General features: G+C 40.1%; 1 protein-coding gene across 1 annotated transcript in view; it reads right to left on the bottom strand.

Annotated features, from left to right (window-relative positions):
* The window catches only part of LOC105359030 (uncharacterized), a 113,374-nt gene that overhangs the window by 29,491 nt on the left and 61,775 nt on the right, over positions 1-22,108 (bottom strand). Inside the window, exons 2-3 of the mRNA XM_011495504.1 lie at positions 2,197-2,386; positions 1,922-2,106 (exon numbers count right to left, since the gene is read on the bottom strand). Of these exons, the coding sequence (XP_011493806.1) occupies positions 1,922-2,106; positions 2,197-2,386 (375 nt within the window). The remainder of the gene's footprint in view (positions 1-1,921; positions 2,107-2,196; positions 2,387-22,108) is intronic.

Raw genomic sequence — 22,108 nt, 5'->3', positions numbered from 1 at the left:
CCGAAATTCCCTCGACGTACTCTCCACTCTGTCGGACTTTTACACCCCAATTACGTCTATCGAATTATTAGCCGTGTAATTAAATGCCGCTGACGCGTACCAGCTCACAATGCCCCAACTCTCACCGTTTGAAAATCCTTCGGCTCGCCTATCCTCCCCGCAATTGATGATAAAGGCTGTTCCAGTCCGAGAGTGCACTCTCGTGTAGCTGATTAAGAGGTGGTGACGGGGTGAGGGTGGTGGCGGCGTTCAGGGAGCTACGAGAGGCGCGGGAGGAGCGGACGAAGAAGGCAAAGAGGTGGTAGCGTGTTATTTTTCATCGATAACGTTGTGTAAAGGGCTCGTCGTTGACGAAACTTGGACAGAAATTCGACGAATGACGACGCGTGAATCGATAGTGGGTGGGAATAATGGTATCTCGCTTCGTGGTCTCGACGATCACGAGTCATTTACGGTAGACGCGTAATGCCGCGCCAGAGCAAAAGTAAATGCGATCCTCCTCTCCGAAGCGACAATAGGTCGTCGATTACGCTTTACGTCCATTCGCTCGTCCCGCGCATTCCCCAGCATCCCTATCGACCATACGATCGTATCATTCTACATCTTGTTGAAAATGAAATCTTTCTAATCGTGAGAAAATGTTGTGCGACGAGGAGAGCTGGATGATTCACTTGAAGACGTTAGAGTACAATATGGCGGACGAGAAATTAATTTCAACAAATCAATGAAGGGATAATTAATAGCACGATATGCGTATTGTGTGTTCGGGAGGCTGAGCTAAATGGACGTGATCTCGTCGATCGTTTGCCCGAGTCATTAGTTTAATGAGGTAATCCTGCTGGCAAAACCAAAACCAGTTGCCTGGTTACCCGTCGCATCTCGGAGCCAAAGCGGATTAGCAGTTTGCTCGTAAATTTTATTTTCGGCTCGTCCGAGGAGGGGGCGTTTTTCTCGCGCCGATTCGTCGCGTTTTTCCCCGGCCAACTGCCCGCCACACCCCTCGCCCCACGGTTACGCCGCCGAGGTTTACGAGGCTCCGGGGCGGCTCACCTTCGCTACCTGCTAAAGCAAATATTTATGAAGCCGCTAAACACCGTCATCACTCATCCGGGGACTCGTTAACTCGCGCTCGGCGCCGCGACGCTTCTCTCCTCACCAGGACGCGGCCTCCCGACTTCCGATCTTTTTCACCGTGGCCGCCGGCTATTTTAGATCAGCACTCCGCACCTGTCGCTCCGTGTTCTCTATTGATCCGCCCGCGCGCGCGAGCGCACCAAAAATATCCTCCAGCCAATTTTACCTTTCTCCAGAGCCATTCCCGGCGACGCCCCTGCAATCCCCCGAGGGTTATTAAGTTTTTATCGAGGGCGCGCATTTGACTTCGGTCCGTGGGGCTCTTTTTCGCATTGGCGTTAGTCCCCGCAAATGGTGTCCGATAATTCTAGATTCCAACCTAGATAGATTAGAAATTCAACAGTTTATCGCCAATATTCGGCCGCCAACGTTACTTGAGAGCAAGGAACGATGCGATGATCCCGCCAAGCAGGGATCGATCATCGAGTACCGCAGTACCATGCCAATACGTGGCCGGCTCCACCTGTCGGCGCCCCGGTCAACTAGAGCTATTACCGACGCGCGACAGATCGGCTAAGAAGGAATGAGATATATATACATATATATATATATATAGAGAGAGAGAGAGAGAGAGAGAGCGAGTGAGTAAAAGCGTGGAACGGAACGTCGACCGGCCCCTCGACGCCCGCTTTACACGGCGCACCAACGGGTTTCCTGCCGTCAGGCGTCTCTCACTGCGCCACTCACCGTCACTCCCTCATGGTTTGTAATCACCATCCGATCGTTATACTGACCCGGACCGCTGCCCTCTCAACGCTCGGGGCTGATAAAACGTTGTAAAACTCACCCGCTGGCTAAACTCCGCACTGACTTTGGCGAGGTCGGCTAGGGGCTGGAATATGACGTCACGGAAGTCGGGATAATTACGGGCGAGAGGTCGGGCATAGAGTTCCTTGGCGCTGTAGAGGCACTCGCGGTACTCCTCCTCGGCATTGAAGAGCTTCTCCGTCGCCCTATATCGCCTGTCCGTATCTAGAGAAAAAAGCGAATCGATCGTTGAGGCAGCGCTCGACCCGACTGGGCTCTTCGCCGATTCGGCGGGTCTAGGACCTCGCGGCTCACCTCCGATGGGACTGTATTGGCGAGCCGAGTCCTCGATGAGGAGGATCTCGCCGTGAAGTAGCACGACGTCGGCGCCCGGATCGACCTCGGCCCTCGAACCGGCGAGCAGTAATCTCGGACGGCAGACTCGGTATTTCAGAAGCACTGGTCCAACCACAGAAGACACCAGACCCGGCGACACTGCGGCAAGCTGCAACAGGAATTTTCTTGGCTTATTACTTTGTTTACTATATTGCCACTTGTGTAGCGAGCGCACTGTCCCTTTCTCATCATTTTCAAATAATTCCTCATCCCGAAAGCCAAGATTACCTCGGCTGCGTCGGCGAGTATAATTTCACGAAACATGTCCCCTTAAACACCGTTTTATGTCGTTTGTGCGCGGGTTTCCCCGGACTTGCGCGAGCGATCGACGATTATAAAAATTTGCCGCATTATTAAGAAGAATGGCGGTAAGGGCGGTGGGAGGGACAGGGAGCGAGAGACAAGAAAAAGGAGAGGACATAAAAATGGCGACAGGACGTTGAGACTTTACTCAAAAGGCCGAAACGACTGGTAAGAAAATGCGCTTCGGCGCTGAAAAGAATATTAGCCTTGTATTTTACTTTTTTTCATTTATTTAAATTTTATATTATTTTATTTTATTTTATTTTATTTTTTCATATATACATATACCGTACATATTCACAACAACGAGAATTGATTTTCTCCTGCCTCAAGAGGAATCATTTCGCAAATAAATGAACATCGAGGATGAATGCACGGAAAGATAATATCTCCTGATGATAGGATATTGGATCTTATGAAGCCCATACGTTATGATATTATACGTGTAAAGCACGCTTCAAACGCGAAACTCTTTTACAAATCGGACAATGTATAATTAAAATTTTATGACACTTCTTCCATTAACTTGCAAAGCTATCATTAAAATATTTACCTGAAAACTTTTATAATTATATAGATTATTTTGTCAATAAGGAGAGCGAGTGAATTGGGATTTAGTGGATAGAAAAGAGGTAGGCACCTGGTGTGGCAGCTTCGCGATCGGATGCGCATCGTTATGTTGGCAGCGAATTCTTTTCACCCGATTGTCCGGGGCATTGTGACATAAACTTAAATAGCTCGCTTAAGGAAATGGCAGAGATCGAAACAGACGAAATTACAACAATCCAACACAATGTCTGCGCCTTCTTACTCTAGCTTTTCATCCGTTAATTAATGCACATCCAAGCAAGCCCAGCGCAACGAGGAGGCGAATGAGCAATTTCATTTATCCGCAATTATTAAGATTTTTAATTGAATATTATCGATGTGAAAGATTAGCGGGCAAATTTGTATAAATTATAGGCAAAGTGCCAGTTAATGGCATGTAATGAAATGCTCGCAGGATATATAAATTAAGCCACAAGGGCGTGTTATACCACGTTCTTAACTAACGCCGAGGAGAATTTATCTACGAATCGCGATTGAAGAAGATAGGCTGTTATAATACAATAAAATGCTTCGACATTTTCGAATGGAATACTTTGCAATACCGTGATTTGTGCTTTCCTTAACTTAGCTTAGCCGAATGCATTTTAAAGTCGTGAATACGACGTTGAGATGCGCGTAATAAGTAAATAATTTATAATCGGCTTGGCTGCGGTCGAATACTTTTTTCTTTTACGCTATTCTCTATGGTTATAATAGACGAGGGATTAACTTTTATTTTCATTTCAGGGTAAATGAGTACTTTCCACTCTCGAGCAGAATAATAAACAAACGTTCACAATGATTACATTCTATTTACATTTTTAAATAGTAAATTAAAATATTTTCAATAAATATCCTTCATCCGTTGCTATATTCTTGCCTCACACCGTGGCATAACCACTAGAATATTTTGTCATTAATACGTCCGTCGATGAAAATAAATGATGGCCTTTTATAGTAATAAATAATAAAAATATTACAGGCCACATTACACTTTATACATGCACATGCGAATATCTAATGTATTAGAGGCTGTGATGTGCATAATATAAGAATCGATAATCTTTATCTCGATAGCGATAATGTGTCTGCTATCCGAATTGAAAGGATATTGCATACGTCAATTTCCCTTGGGGTCGGAAATCCTTGCGCGCGCGTTTTTGGCCTAGTGATTACGAGCGGAATTGTAATTAAGTCATCTGAGCATAAAAACAAAAGAATGGCATATATCCTGGAGCAGCTGTTTGCCTTTGAAGGGTAAAGGTCCCTTTTTCTACTCGAGTGCTTAAAGAAACTCGGCAGCAAGATGCCGCGTCGTTGCACCAAAGACAAACGTAGACGGGGATATATGTATATATATATATATATATATATATATATATATAAAGCGAGAGAGTGAGAGAGAGAGAGAGAGAGATAGAGAGAGAATGAAAGAAAAGGTTGGGCCGTATTTCCGACAAAATCAATTTGGCTCGTAGCTGTTTCAGCCCTTCCACCACAAAGCACTCATGATGGAATGTCCTAATTACCCAACGGCTCTGAAGAAGAAGAAACGGATGCCTCAAAAATGGCGTCATTCCGAGGGTATGCGCTCTCGCCGCAAATTTAGCTTTAAAGCCCATTGTAACTTCACCTCACCTCGAAGCGCGGGACACGAGAGATACACAGTCCAGTAAAAATCAATGATGGAATTACAGTATTTAGCGATCACGAGCGAGGAACGCAATAATTGAAATTGTTAACGTTCGCTCGAAACGGATGGATGATCTTATGCAATATGTTAATCGCAGCATCCGTGTGAAGCTCGTATAGCGGGCCTGTTTTTCGTTTAAGCTGTCAGATACAGAGAAGAGGGTTTGAAGGATGTAAAGAAAAACCGCGATCGTGTTAAATCCCCACGTCGGATACACAGTCGAGCGCTTAGCGACCGTCGATAGGGCGACGGGCGACTCGAAAGGTGACACGACTGACGTGACGAGTGTGCCATGTACTTTGCCAAAAACACGCTGACTCGCTGATATCTCGAAATTATTACCTCGAGGTCCCCTAATGAGACCACACAGCGCTCGTGAGAGCTTCAACAGTCGCGAACATAACGCCGAATATCCAGTAGCCAAAGTTTGTCGCGACGAAGACGTTATATAAGAGTTAATTATCCTCTTGATAGTGCTAATAAATTGAGGACGGTGAGGGAGGACGGCACGTTTGTGAATAGAGGCCGCTCCCACAAATTTATGTCGTCTTTTAAGCTCGGCTAGATCAATCGATACGTCCACTTTGTTATAAGCACTCGCCAGAGGCGGAAGTATCCCAGCTAACAATGGATTCCTGGAAGAGACTTTTCAACTGTCTTAAATATTTATGAAAGACACAATAGCCGAACGACTCTGTTCGATCGTCTCTTAAGGCCTCTCTTATTATCTCTAATCTCGTCCATCACTTACGTTATAAATAATTTTATCGCTTATTATTATTATATCCGTTTATTACGAGGATTCATTTTTCAGCGATAATAATTTATGCGCACTAGTAACCCTTGCCGGGCTTAAATCGTCCTCAGCTTGAGGTCACTATTATCTCCGATCCGTTTCTTATCCGCTCGTGATAACTTCTATACACAAATTATTATCGTCGATGTGTGAGCGCGTTGTGCAAAATTATCGTTCCATATTTGTTCGTGGCGTGCCAAGGGGAAGGGGGAAATTTTTCGCTCGAACGACACCGCGCATATAATAATATTATTTATTTGTTCATAACTCAAAGCAAAGGGAACACGGTCGAGCCAGGGCCCCGCGATATCGGCAATTACTATCGCAAGCAAGCCACGCTGATTAAGCTATATTTACGCCATTCGTTTATTCCACGAGACTACCCATTGATATCGATAAGCCATTCTAAAATAAATAAATAAGCACGCGGAGAGATGAACTTGACAAATGAAGCGAAACAAAAAACAACAACAACAACAACAACAAATACGAAAAAAAACAAAAAACAAAAAACAAAAAAATATAAGCAAATAGATAAATAAATAAATAAATAGATAATAAAAGAACAATGAACAAGTTAATGACAATAGCGACGGTGCTAATGCCGATAAATAACACCAATTAATAATGGTGTCGCTGAGGCTCTACCCACTCTACCAAAACGCGCGTCTCCTCCGCCAAACAATGAATCCAACGATCCCCACCCCCACCCCCACCGCGCCTAACCTGTTGGCTCGCGAGGATCTTAATTGCGAAATGGGCGATAAGCCCGAGGTGTCCCTCGGCGTGTCATTGAGCGCGCGGGAAGTCGAGAACGAGGACGGGGCTCGCGTTCGCACAACTAATGCGCGCGAATGATAAGACTCAGTCCCGGGTGAAAAGCGCTCCATCCCCATACCCCAGCCCCGCTTACAGCTGTTGATCGTCCGCGGGCCGCGACGCACACGCCCACTCTCGATTTTAATGAAAGCCAAACCGGAATCGCGCGACTGAATCTAAATTGCATAATTATACCGGTTTTTCACGATATTATCGCCCGCAATCCCTTCCCTCATTTCTCTCTCACAAGCTCCCCCTCCCCCGCCCTTATACATCACCAATACCTCCCTCTCCATTCCTCAATACACCCCTATCCCATCTCAACAGACACACATCTGCCTACCTCCACCTACCACCACCTACCTCCACCTACCTCCACCTACCTCCACCTACCTCCACCTACCTACACCCAACCCAGCCACCCGCCACAAATCTCATTTGCTATATACATTTACGTCCTCACCATTCGCTCGCTCCACGCTTCCTCATCTCCGCTCGCGCGCACACTTTTTTCGACAATTAACTTTTTCATTTTTCTCTCGATCCCGACCAATTTATTCCAGTTAGCTTATTTATCGCCTCTTTGTTACTTATTAGTTATTGCCACTTAAAGTTTTATTCTTCTATTTTGTCCCATCCTGCCGTTCCTTCGTCAATTCGCCTTATAAGCCACCGGGATATATTACTGCTTTTGCAATTGAGAGGCGACTTGCGTAACCTGTCGCATTCTCCGGAACTTTTAAGTAGATAATACCAGCTGAGGAGCATCTCGTTAGTCAATTTCACAAAATGTCCTATCGAGCGCGGATTAATAGATGCCATTAACATCGAGAGAAAGTCAATTGATCATTGTGCTTAAAAACATTTTCATTATTCTGCCGATTTATGTAATGTAATGATGATTGTTAAAAGGACAATGGCAAATAAAATAAAAGATGATGCTTTGTCTATATTGTCGCGAGCTCAAGCCATTTCTAAATACTTCCATATAAATTTTCTATTAAAACGGTATTTAAATGTAAACGAAAATTAGCCATCGTATTGATATGTTCTCGACAATCTCTATATAATGCTGCCTGGCATTATTCTCTATTAAATTATATTATAAATACTTAATTAAATGACTTTAGCATCGATTCGAATACTTTTTGCTCGCCAAATCATTAGGCAGACATTTTGTGAAAATTTCACGAATTAATACTTCACCGATTTAATGATCCTTATTGTCCCGCTTACTTCACAATGAGAGAATGTTTTGTAATACACGAGGTTTTTGCGATCGTTGCATTAAAATACGTATAATTCGTAAAAATTTCCATTAACCTTGCTGAAATTATAATTCGATTGTCAGAGTTGTTTTTATATGAGAAACTATAAATAAATCGCTAATATCTCGAGGCCACGTGGCACTGCGCGTGATTGATTTCAGCATCAACAATATTAATTCAATTAATATTGCATCGAGAAAATTAATTCAATTAGTAATGGCTGTGACTACCAATGCTTTGTCGGCCTGTGCAAAACCAAGAAAATTCACTTTAAAAAACAATCGTTTGAATACTTACAATCTTTCGACATTTTAAAATCTTTTTAAAACATTTTAATATTAAATATTTTTGCAATATTATATTTGCAATAGCAATCTTATTGTAAAACCTTGAAGTACCTCTTTTTTCTTTCTTTTTTATTATCTACAATATGCAAAATTAGCATCTATCCATTAGTTAGTATCAATATCTTCCGTCTTTTATTGCAATCACAATGTACGTATGGAGTTTATATTCAACTTAGCGAAAAATATTCAAAACTTTAACAAAACAACGATATATTCAATATATACAGATATATTGGCTAGCGTCAAGTATAAATGCACACGCGCTCGCTCAACTTATATACACAAGAAGAAAATAATTTACAATAATAATCAAAATTTTATTCTACATAATTTTTGTATTTTTGTTATGTAACATTCATGTTCCAGCATGATTTACCAACTATTGAGATCTGTCGTTATTTTATAATTGAACGGGTTATAAAATGTATGATATAATGCATAATTCAATTGTATAGAAAAATAATTTCTTTATTCTAAATATTCGTATCTTAAAAGAATCTTAATGTCCAAATAGAGAACATTTTCAATTTAATTGTCATTTTCATAATTTTATTAAAGAAAATTTAATATACGCGCGCACTCGCGTGTATGTCTGGCATAAAACTTTTCATGCATATATGTCTACAACAAATATGTAATAATTATAATTCTAATCGGGAAAATAATAGACAGAAATGAATATTTCATATTAAACATTGAAAATTCATAACTCGATGTACAATATTTATTGTATATTTCATAAGGAAAAGGTAAGAAAATGAAATTTTGTATTTTATTGGCACTCATTATTAAGGAAGCATTTTGAGGAAGTTGCAAACTATTACATTCATATGTTTGTTATTAATTAGTAGATCGTAAATTTGTACTTAATGTTTTTACCATGTGTGTGTGTGTGTTTGCGTGTGCGTGTGCGTGTGCGTGTAGATGCATTAGGAGAATATTCTAATGCATGCGAATGTGAATGTATTTTCAAAAGAGTTGTAAGCAATAAAACGTTATTTATAAAATGTTACAAAACAGTTTTATGTATATGATACAAAGTATTTAGTAATACTAAGAAATATAAATATAACTCACAAAAGCACAAATCCAGCGTTTACAAAACCTTTTAAAGATTTCAGTTATTTTTCCAAAACTCGAAAATAGTTCTATAAATCACGAACGCATTTTCAACGAAACTTTATTATAATTTGTTATATTTTCAACTTTATTACGTTATACCGTATATGCGTTTATATGGGTTTAAATACGTCGGTTGCCTTTGAAACACAAAATCGTTTTATAGTTTCTTTAAGAAGAATCTTCATATTTTCGTATGAAAGTATGTCCTTAGATCGTTAATCAAAATTTTCTAATACATTATTTGTACAAAGTTGATTAAACTTATGAAATAAATGAACGTGAACAAGTAAGGAAGACAACGACGAGTTTTCGTCGCATCAGCGGATTGTTATACTTTCAATTACTCTTGCAATCGTCAGGAGCGCATCTTCTGGAGTAACAATGCAGATTCTATATTATTCCACGAACGCGAAAAATATCTCTCCAGCGTCTCCTTTTCATTCACTCGAATACGTTGACAGCATCGATATAGTGAATTTTTACTATCATCAATGCTCGACCCATGAGTTTGTCCTCGCTTAAGCCATCCAATTTTGCGTACCTTTCTCACTCAACTGGCCACATTCCGAACACGTAACATAATTATACATAAAAGAAATCGGCCGATTCGCAAGTGGCGCAAGTCAATCGCCGGGGGTGACTCCCCTTTCGAACGGGAGCCATTGGCCATTGGTGCATCAGCGCTCTCGCTCTTTCGCTCGCGAAGCCGAACGTGGGTCTGGCAAGCGCAAACTTAACGACTCGAAATTGACCATTTGGCTCTCTTCTTGCGTCTGGCTGCGCGAGTACAAATCAAAATTAATGATCACCGCTAAAGGGGCACGGACGGAACGATTAAAAAGTAAATCAAAATGACGATAATAAGGTAATGGGAATGATGGGCTGAGAGGGAGATATTCAGGAAATGGAGGAGGTGGAGACGCGCGATTCTCGGCGCCGCTCGAGAGAGCGAGAGAGGATGGGACGGAGTGGCGTTCGGGGAGGGCGGTTGAGGGAGACGGGAGGTGGAGTGAGAAGCTCTTGATTCGAGAATTATTACTATCGTACGAGCGAGGCCCGGATTTGCATGGATGCGTACGATTATGGGGCACCTTCGTTTCCGAGGCTCGATTTACTTTATTTATCAGACATCACTCAAAGGGACGGCCACTTTAATAGCGAGCATTTTCAACTTAGCGATGAATAATAAACCGTCGGAAGTACACCGCTAAATAACGAAAGTTCTCGCAAATCTGTAAAATAGACACGAAAATGTCTCGCGCACGGCGTCGCGTGCCATTACGTACAATGAATCATCTAAGCATAAGCGTGGGCTACTCGTAGCTAGAAGCGGAAGCGGCACAATAATGCACAGGATAAAGATCGGCAATCTCCCTCCCTCGCTCTCCATCGTTAAATCTTTCCAAAGTGCGAGTACGCTTGCATCCTGCCCCTCCCAGACTCATTATGAGACAATGAAGCGTCGTTACATTGATCAGCGTAGTCGGGGAGGACGGAAGAACCGAGCGAACAGCGCTTTCGCTCTACCTTTTTTTCGTCTTTGCACGGTTAGCTCAACTCGGCAATAGCGGCCCGAGTGTCGTCGAGACCAGTTGTATTGTCGATTGCTTTCTCTCTCTCTCTCTCTCTCTCTCTCTCTCTCTCTTTCTCGCTCTATGTCGTCGATTAATTTTCGCATTTCCCCACCTCACCCACCCGACGCTACTCGCGTAACTCCCTCTCGGAATTATTTTTTATAGTGAGATCGCCCACATGAATTTCCTTGCATAGTCCTTAAGTGCGTATGAGTTTAATGGAAGCTCTATCTTCCGTGCAAGTATTAATAATTATATTTCATACATAATTGGATAAAAATTGTCGATGTAAATTTTATTATGTGAAAAAAATTTGCCAATATATTATCGACACTTTGCAGAGCAAATGTAGAGTGAATTATTTAGTTACGAAAGTAGCTTTATTTATGAAAATGAAATATTTATTCGTACATTATAAGAATATACTACGTTCAATACATTGCATTCATTATTTTATATTAATGTATAAAATATTATCGTATAAAGTAAATGTCACATAGCAAGAGATGCAATTGAGCAAATTTATTCTTCAAATATTATTTTCTATATATGTATACATCGATGGATGTACGAATGATTGTATAACATAACGTGCGTTCAAAGTGTTTTATTAATTAAAAAAAAAAAAAAGTTTTACTAATTTACATACGTAAATGCAGCGCAAATAATAAAATATGAATTGTTTTGAAATATATGTTATAAGTTATACAACTTATCCCAGATATTTATCATCGCTCTTTATTTTCAATAAGATTTAAAAAAAATTTATAATTAATTTAAATTGCTCGAATTTACTAGAATGTAATATCCAAAAATATAAATTTCAAAATTAGACTTTCTGACTTGGCTAGAAATTAAATTATAAGTCCCAATGCAATAGATAAATTAGTTAAAAAATTCTGGGATATATATCTATATATATATATATATATATATATATATATATATATATATATATATATAGATAGATAGATATAGATATACAGACACATAATTTCGAAATATAAATAACTACATTTTCTGGTAAATCAAAATCGGTTCATCTATTTTCGCGATATGAGAGGTTATGCGTTACAAACCTACGCGCAAGTGATCACATGCACATTTTCCCAAAATAGTATATTGTAATATCTAGTTTTAGATACATGTCCAAGATACTCGGAAAAACTATTTCTAGCAGCATAAAAATTTTCTACTTACGTAATATTAAATTTAAACAAATAGCAATAGCGTGTCTAAATATAATCATACTATACTTTCCCTAAAAATGTTCCAAAGATGTAATTAATTAAATATATTTATTGGATGCGCGTAAATATGTATGTAGTTGCACGATAAATAGTTGGCCTTTTACGACAAGAAATGTTACGAAACTGTAATTAATTGCAGCTTAAATATAGGAATAAATAGAAAACATTGTATTAGAACGGAGCAACGTCATTGCAAGATTAATCGAATGTTGTTTAATCCGTGTTAATTTTGGTGTATACGTACATATTTTACGATTAGCGGAATAAAAAAGAGATGAAATCAACAAAAAAAAAAAAAAAAAAAAAAAAAAAAAAAAAAAAAAATAAATAAATTAAAATCCTAATCGAAAATTGAAACTGCACAATTTCAATGCCCAAAGATTTCTTGTAATTACAAGGCAATTACATATTATATATAGTATATTGTCAAATAGCATATATATATATTTTTTTTAACTCTATCTATTTCTGGATTGAATTTCGAAGGCGTGTTTCGCCTCTAGATACGCCCGTGGCAGCTTGGCGGATGGTACGAGATGCCGATGACAGATGACAAGTGCGACGAGATTGGGCTAATTCTATCATTCCAACAGGCTATTGCACTTTTGTTAGAGAATAATGAGGAAATTTTACATTACTTGGCTATTTTGCTAATATCAAATCAACCTACCATATCCACTCTAGCAACTTTAGATCATAAGTGAGGGGCATTAAATAAATTGTCAAAGCACAAATTGCATAAGTAATATGCGAGATCCGTAAGCGTATCGGCATTGGACGTAGCATTGGATTTAATAAATCACTTGCCATCCGGGGAGCGATGGATTTGAAAGGAAAGTAAAGATTTCTCATGCTCGTAATCGCGCATTTTGCTGCCGATAAAGAGGCGCCAATCTCTTTGTAACATTGTTGAAAATAATCATTGCACTCGTGCATTATGTTTATAACTGTGCCAAAGGCCCTGAATGAAGAATCGTCTAGGCGTGTGTAGATAAGCAGCGGATGAGCAGCATTTATAAACAATACCAAGCACGTTATCCATCCATCCTTGGAGCGGATAGCCTCGTCCATAAGACGCACTATTCTATTGTAATTTCGAGTAATAAAAGAATGTTCTTTACGAAATGGTGGCGATTTATACATAATGGGACATAATATTCTTTACTTTCCGGCGCTTTCGACATCGCTCTAGTCAAAACGCCTAGGCCGACACGACACTGGGCCATATGAAAAATAATAGAAACGGGACGAATGGTAGATCTTAAAGGCCGTTCGTGGAAGTGACAGGAAGTGCGCGGGGATGTAGCGGAGCATGTGCCATGCAAGAACAGTGTGTTCGCCGTTTTGTATTTCCGCCGCTTCGGTGCCACAAGGCTTGAACATCTAATGACGGCGTTGCATATGTTTTCTGTTACATGTCCGTACTGGTCCATGGTCGGGAGATTCAGACCGTAAAGAGACGTCGTCGAAATCTGATAACCCAGATACGGCAAAATAATTCTCATTTACTTTGTACATTAATTTAAAGGATGATTTTTCACTTCCATTGTAAAATGTACGAGTTTAGAGTATGCTAAGTGATGCATTGTTAATGTACTAAGTGAAGCTGCATTTAGAACATTGTCGATGTAATTAACTTTTCGTACGTTAAGTGTTTAAAGATAAAATATATGTTACTTTGCAGCAAGTCACTACTCTCTATTCTACGATTTCTAGTTCAAGTAATGTAACTGGGGATAAAATTTTTTTTTGTAACACAATCAAACAATAAATGAGACAAATATAACGATCCAATAAGTTTGCTCTAGCGCGACATTTCAATCAAATAATTAAAGTGCAATATTAAGAAAAAGAAAAAAAAACTATCAGGTTATTTATATTGTCATTATACTTGTATTTGCTATTATTGGCGTAGCAAGCCTTATCGAATACTAAATCCTATATCTACTAAATACTTACTTCGTCATTCAACGACGTTTCACTTACAATCATTCCAAATAGCGTTATTATATAAATTAAATTGCTTCTTATACCGGCCCCCTTGTAATTGCGCTAATATTGTTATTTAGAATAAAGAAAGTCTATCAGTAGTAATATATATCTACCGGGAAACCTAACCTCGCTTAAACCAATTTTAAAAAAAGCATACTTTGAATTGCGCAAAAATGGCAGATTAATATTATAATATTGAAATAAAATTGTACGAATAAAGTAATAATAATTATTTGGAAACGTGCAAGAGTTAAACAAGCGATCCAGTCACGTTTCGCCATTCGGGAAAAGGATCAAAATATCGAAGGTCTCTCGAAACTTCTCGATAATTTCCATCACTAGTCAACAGCATACTTATCTCGTTTTGTGTTAGCGGTAAATTTAGCACATCGTCTATCAAGTCAATACACAACAACGAATTTGCCTACTCTCTCCGTATCCTCTAACTCCTATTCCCCCTCCCCCCCCCGTACCGCACCGCCCATACAAAGTATAACGGCAGCATCGCGGCAGCGCTCGTAATTACGTAGACTGAAAGTGAAATTCTCAGAAACATTATCTCTGCCCACTTAATGACACTAATGACAAGCAGCCACGTTCGTACGAAATTTTCCTGCCACCGTTCCATTTTATGGCCATAACAACACCTTGCCCTTTCTCAATTGTCCATGCCCATTTTCCGTAATTCGGTCTTGGAATCGACTGGATAAGCTATTATTTCTATCGGACGAAATTTATATTAAGATGACGTAAAGATTATAAGGTGTTATTTTCAAGGAACGGAGACAAATAATCGTCTTTTCGCGTTTTGATTTGTATAGTCGGTCCATCATGATCGCAATATCGAGACTTTTGTGAGACTTGCACTATGCTAGCGGAACCGCGACTTGAGAATCAAAATTACTCTTTATATTTACGTTATTCTCATTAAAATTCTCTGAGTGTTGCGCACAAATAGCATTACCTACTCTTTCCGAAAGTGAATGTTCATATTCCAATCATACCCAATCAAATCCTTCAAGTGTTTACCTACATTCATAATAATTATAGAAAGTAAACGATATTGCACCACTGAAATTTTAACAATCGGACCATCGTCATTTTAACAGGACAATGAATGGTGCGCAACTGCTCGGAAACACTTATGCATAAAGGAGGACAGGACGTTGACGCGATCTCAATCTAGACTCGACCCGCAACGATCTCATCGAATAGTTTGGTCGTGACGCAACTTACGAGCAACGCTTCTCCGCCCAATAAGCGAAGGTGCGTGGAGCGACGTATATTCGCCGAGTTAAAGGAGGAGTCGTATCGGTGGTGCTAACGAGATTCATCAAGCTAGCAATGTCGCGTTAATAATAACGATACCAGCACTGCGAGGGATAAATACAATGAGCTTTGGATCAATTTTAAAAATACATTGGCACTCTACAGCTACGATAAAGTTTTCTTATGCGAATAAATGATGCGCTTGACTGTTGGTCCCCAAATGAGTTGGGCAGACTCAACAGCGAGAACAGTGTGTTGGCAAATGGAGCCAAGGCCATTGCCAAATTCCAGAAGGCAAAAGCAAGTCGTAGTGATTGTATTAACGTGCCGCTCGTTTGCGGGCTCCTTTCGGTTTATTTAACCGTTGTGCTCTATATGTGCGACATGTACGTGCATCAGCGATCGTTGGCGAACGGTGACCGGCTATAACAGTAAAACTCGCCCACTCGCTGCTTTAGGTCAGCAGGTTGATACTGCCGATGCTGAATCGCCGATTGAATAAGAGTCGCGGCGATCAGTAGCGATGGCAGGAGGTCGAGTGCTATGCTTTCCCACCTTAATCCTATTATATCGGCGTGTGGGTGAAAGTCGCGAGGAGAACGTCAATTACGCTTAACTCATTTGTATGGCTTTGCATTGTGAGATATGATCGAGAGAGATAGCTGATTGCTATCAACTGTTACGAGTTTCTAGACCCAACTACTTCGACATTCGAAAATCACACAATTTCACTTGGCGAAAAATAATTTACACTTCTCTTTTACTTGTGTGAAAATTGCTTTATAATAGCGCATAATTTGCCAGTTATATTAAAAATGCGATTTTGTTCTATAAATTTCGATAAATATCATAAGCGGCATTCATATTCGAGAAGCAAAAGCCTACTTATCGAATTGGATTGGGTTTGACTTGTAATTGTAATTTTTATTCCACATGCTCAAGAACTGAAGAGATTAGTATGGAATTTTCAAATTAATAATTAGATGAATATCGATTAGAATAATTTCTAAATAAAAAAAAAACCCTCATAATAAATAAGTAGTTGCTTTAAATTAAATTTAATATCTGTTGTCATTTACTATAATTTGCTTAGTGCTAGAATTATCATATTAATAAGTCATATATAGTTATGGACAAACAAGTAATTATCGACTTCGTAAGTATTTTGTGCAGCAAAGTTAGTTATGCGGATATATATATATATATATATAAGATTCTAGAAGATTATTGTATAATTATTTAATGCGTTAGAGCAGATAATACTGTATGAAATAGTAATGTAGGGTTGATCGTAAAAGCTTCTTTCATTATTAACTAGAATTTTAAATCAGTGCATTAATTTCCAGTGTATAGTCGATAATTTGGGAAAATATATAAAGGATAAAGTGGTGCTTAGAAGGATAATAAGACACAGAGAGAGGAGAATGAAGAGGTATGGAGAAACGTAATCATGTCAGCTTTATGGGGATAAATATCACTTATTCTATTCTGCGGTATTCTAAGTTTATCTACATCGCGGTTACTTTTATTGTCCTCATCATACTCTTCAACTCTACAACTTATTTAATTTTGATAATCGATCAAAGATTATAATTATAATTTAATAAATAAATACGATTAGAAACAAATGAAGCAAGCTGAACGAAAAGTCTGGTTAATCATTATTATTGTTATTATCTTATATACAGTGACAAACTACATTGATTAAGCCAATTCTATATTTATTTCATTCACTTTGTTAATTCAAAGAATTTATATCGTTGACATACCCCTATTCTCACGAGCACTTTCTGCTTTCTCGGATTATCTATTCTTTTGCTTCGAGAGACGATGACTTATCGCTATCAATTTGTTCGTGTTTTAAACTAGACACGCTCTTATTTATATATTTGGACTTTTGTAATGTGCTCGAACACATAACATTCCGCGCCATCGTAAGAATACGTGTCTCCTGGTTTATACGTGAGTTGCACATTTGATATTTAATCGCGGTTAGCCATACTCTAAACCACAATACACTACTCTTGGCGAAATTATTCAGTCGACAAATAGTCATCGAATTATTTGAAGGAAAACCCTATTATAATTTCAACTCTTCGAGCGCTATAAACAAGTTATTTATCTACTTAAGAAACAAAAATATTGTTACGATGACGTGTTAACGATTTGCAGTTGAAGATTCCTCGGCTAATTTTAAGGACAATAATTAGCTATTGTAATTAAATAATGGAAGAATTAAACAATTTTACTTTAACTTTAATAAGGTTAGCAAATTTATAATTGCTATATCAAAAATATATTCAATCATATTTACAGAATCTAGGGAGTACGTACTGTTGAGAAATTGTTGTTTGTCATTCTTAAGCAATAAGAGAATTTACGTCTCGCACAATATGAAATTTATTAGAGTTAATTGCTTAAATGAAAAACAATGATAACCGCTAGATATACTTTTAAAGATTAAGAACCTTAAATAGCTCTTTGCTTGCCATAGCATAATAGAATAAGTTAATGTCTGTTTTCTGCATATTTTTCTACCCATTGTACAACATTACTAAAAAAGGTCAACGTTTTTACATTTCGCCCTTCTCCCTTCCATTGGCAATTCAAAACTTTTATTGTTAATGTATTTTAAATTATGTTTATAGCTCTTTGTATTTTTACAATGATGACAATTTACATAACTTGTAGAATGCACGTGCAATTTATCTGAGACTCGTGGCACTTACGACTTATGATCATTGCTAACGGAGCTTGCAAGAATCTATGCTTATTACGTCAGTTTCGAAACTAACGATTCCATAAAGATTCATATAAAGTTATCTGAACAATTAATCGTAATAACCCGTAGCATATCGAATGTTGGAAGCGCGCAACTAACTCTATCGTAGTCGAGCGTCACATTCCGAGTACGACTAATTAAGATAATTGTACTTGTTTACTTTAACGAATTTGTTTATCTTAGCCGACTCATCATGATAGGCAATCGGCTGTCAATCGACATTATGAACGTTGGAGTGCGGTAAGGACGGGAAGCGGGTATACCGGTGGTCCGACAATCATGATTTCTCCAAAATGCCATGCACGTGTTACGCTTCGCCAGTTGTAATCCCGCATGAAAATTTGCACCTCCCGAGCCGACATCTCGTGCACGGGATTTCGGTTGTCGGTGGCGTCCGATCATATAAGCGCTTCCACAAGCGCGTAATCTCGGTGGAGTTGGACGGATCAAAGGAGCGCCATTTACGCGTACTCACACACACTCGAGTGAAATGAAGGAAGTAATTACGAGGCGAATCCCCTCGAAGTCTTAACGAGCTACTTTCCAACCACAAACGATCTAACCGCGGATCATCAGATTTTCGCGCATTTATCATTCCGCAGTTATGTATACTCGTGAGACGTTTCATCGATTACACAGGCATTATTGCCCGAGACTCGGCCTAAATGATTGATAAATACCAACGGCTTCTGGGTGTTTTACAGGCTCTGGGATAGTCGACTCTCGTGAAAATGCGAAAATTTCACCGACTATCTTCTCCTTTCACATTAAATCTTGTATACGTCATCACATACTGACAAATATTCGTACAACGTCTGTCTACGGTTCATTTTTGATTATCATTGACGGAACGGCTGCTTAAGCGGTAAAAGATTATATATCTCACCCTCCTCCCCACCCAATCTCAACTTTATCCTCCACTCACCGCCCTTCCACCCACCTCCCTATTTACCTATCTACCTACCTATCTACCTATCTACTACCTACCTATCTAGCTACCTGCGATCATCTCCACACACGATGCATTTGGCTTCCAGCCTACCTTTAATGACGCTTGAGAGGCTATCGCCAATATTACATTCCATTCTTCTCTCTCCCTCTCTCTCTCTCTCTCTCTCTCTCTCTCTCTCAGCATTTCGATTCATTCCAATAACAAGCCCATTTCCACGACAAAAAAGCTCATTGCATAATGGAGATGATGCGAAACATGCAAAAACCTGCCCCATCAGCCGCAATTATCGAGTTGCACATTCGCTTTTATGGTCTCGAGTCTACTCCTTAACCCGCGAGCGCTGTAACTTACCAGGGGCTGCGCGACCTCAAAGTACGAGACTTTACGTTCGCCGCTGAACAGCCACGACCAGATATTTAAAACGAAAAAAAGTGGAGACGGACGCGGGCGGAGTCAGCAAGCAGGAAGCGATTTTTATTTTTTTTATTTTTTATTTTTTTTTTTTTTTTTTTGTTCAACGGGCATTTATTTCTCGATCACCGGAGCGAGGAGGCGATTATTGTTAAAATTGAATCGGCCCTCGTCGTTGTTGGCAGAGCCAATTCGCCGACAAATCAATCGAGCGCATAGCGTCCAAGAAGAATCGGGGGCTGCGATCCCGTCGGGGGGGGGGGGGGGGGGGGCTTTTGCCCATCATTAACGCGAAAACCGAAGCCCCAAGGAGCGAGTGCTGGGAATCGCTCGTCCCCACCCCACACGACCCGGAGCCGTACAATTACGAAGGACGGTGATTGTCGTGCCAGGGGCGACCGAAGGCAGCCACGCGCACCAGAGATCGATTTTGACTTGTGCGCCTTGCGTGACGATGGCATAAATAATCCGCGATAAACAACACGGGTCCCCGTGCCACCTGCCCCCAGGGCGGCGGCATTCGTCGCAGAATCCTCACAAGTCCGGCTTACCCTCGCGATCCTCGCGAGATCATCCCTGGGGTCGAGCCTCCGTAGTACTGTGAGTTTGCCGATCTTAACGGTGATGTTTACGGATAACGACGACTCGGCCATAAATATCAAGCGCCATAAACGCCATCGTGCGCGGCTTCTAATTGTCGGGGAATCTCGGTCGGAGAGTGGAAGTCGCGTTACGGCGAATTAACCGTGGTGGAGTGGACTTAGTCGGGGTATCGATGAGTATCGCACCCACGATTTCGGAGGTGCGTCTGGGGTCAGGGAGACTGACACTGTGAGCTTATAAGCAACGCTGTCGTAGGGTTGAGTATCTGGAAAAAAACGATCCTTCTCAGACCTGTCAACACATCCGCTGATTATTCGTGCTAATCAAGGCACCGGTCGTCGCAAAAGGTACTTGCTGATTGTGCTCGTGGGACCAGACGTACGCGTCGGCTATCGATTATTCTGCATATGACTGGACTTATCGAAAAAAAATAACGAGGCCCGCAATTGTCAAGTTGCCGCGAGCGCATACGATGATGTAATGTAAAACTTCTTTGCGTATGCATATTCGTGGATAAAGGCATTTTGAGCGAATAGAAGACGCAATGTGAATGCAATTTCTCCGAATAATGCACGTAAAATAATGCCACTTGGCTTTATGATTCGAGGTTTTGTAATTTACAGTATTAATTGGCATTGTTTTTCGCGCAGGTATGTCGAGGCAAGTTAAAGCGAACCGGCCAATGTCTCCAATGGACAAAAGCCCGAACCCTCGCTAATATCGTTTATTAAGCGGGCAATTATAATGACAAAATTATATAATAGGAATTCTTATTGATTATCAGACGCATGTTGTTTTAGAAAAATATGCTTTATCGTTTTAATAGATAGAGGGAACCCTGCCCAGCGCCACGTAATCGTTTCCCGAACTTGCAGTTTCAAACCTCGCAGATTCTCATAAATGTAAATATAAGCTTCTTGCGCTTTCTTGGTGTGGCGCGTTTGCATAAAAAATGCACTGCTAAGCCTCTATGTTCAATGTTATCATTTGCAAATGACAGACATTATTCTCGCATTATCGTTAAAAGGATCGAGACTTGTCGAAAAATGGCGTATGTATGTGTAGGTGCTTAACGAGCGAGTGTCAGTAGTTAGCTTGGGAGTATGTAGGATTAGCCGGAGCACTTGTTAGCGGACGCTGTTTTGAAAATTATTTCGTCGTACAAATGTCGTATAAAAGCACTCGAGACAATAAACACTTAGCGGATAAAGTGTGTCGAGCGCTGAAAAAATATTTCTTCATATTACTTTACTATGGAACGTGAACTAAGTGGACGTATTAATTAGATACGCCATAATCCTATGTACAGTTCATCCGACCGAAGTAAAAAAACAATTATTTACATTGACGACAACTTTCTCTCATCTTGTAATAATTTTATTTACAATATGCGCCTACCTCCAATTATTTATATTCGAGCGACAAATGATTCTCGCGATTGCATTCTTCTGAAAAATATACTGGTGTAGTTGGCATTTGTAAGCCAAGTATGCGCGACAAAACACAAATTCATTTTATGAAAACGGATTTCATCAGTAATATTAACCTAGGAAATAAGGTATAAGGTATAGTAAAGTAAACAAGTATAAGGAAGAAGATGCTCGAGCGAGAAATACCAAAGTCCAGACCAAAATGGAAAAGATCATTTTCAAGAGGTCGCTCTGAGTTCCTCTTCCTTAACGAATAAATCACGTGCGATATGAAGGAGCCGAGAACAGTGGGAGACGGAAAGAGAGAGAGAGAGAGAGAGAGAGAGAGAGAGAGAGGGAGTAGTTTAATTTTTTGAGGATGGTCGGGTCTCGCGCTCCGACGTAATTCCAATTGCGGTGGTCAGGAATTGCACGAGCGCCGGTTTCCGCTATTAAAATTGCGCGCGCCATTTACACTCGGAGCGATTCTCCTCCGTGAGGCGCGGCGAAACGTATTTCCTTCGCAAGCACAGAGTGATCTCAACGGATATTCGCGATAGTAGTTGGAACGATTTGGTTTGGCCCGATTGGCAGCCTCTGTCGCGCTCATGGAGGTCCGCTTTCGACGAGACCCCGTAAAACTTACGATTTAC

The sequence above is a fragment of the Ceratosolen solmsi genome, unplaced genomic scaffold, assembly GCF_000503995.2.
Source record: "Ceratosolen solmsi marchali unplaced genomic scaffold, CerSol_1.0 scaffold1, whole genome shotgun sequence".
Classification (NCBI taxonomy): domain Eukaryota; kingdom Metazoa; phylum Arthropoda; class Insecta; order Hymenoptera; family Agaonidae; genus Ceratosolen; species Ceratosolen solmsi.
This window is presented reverse-complemented; position numbering and strand designations above follow the sequence as displayed.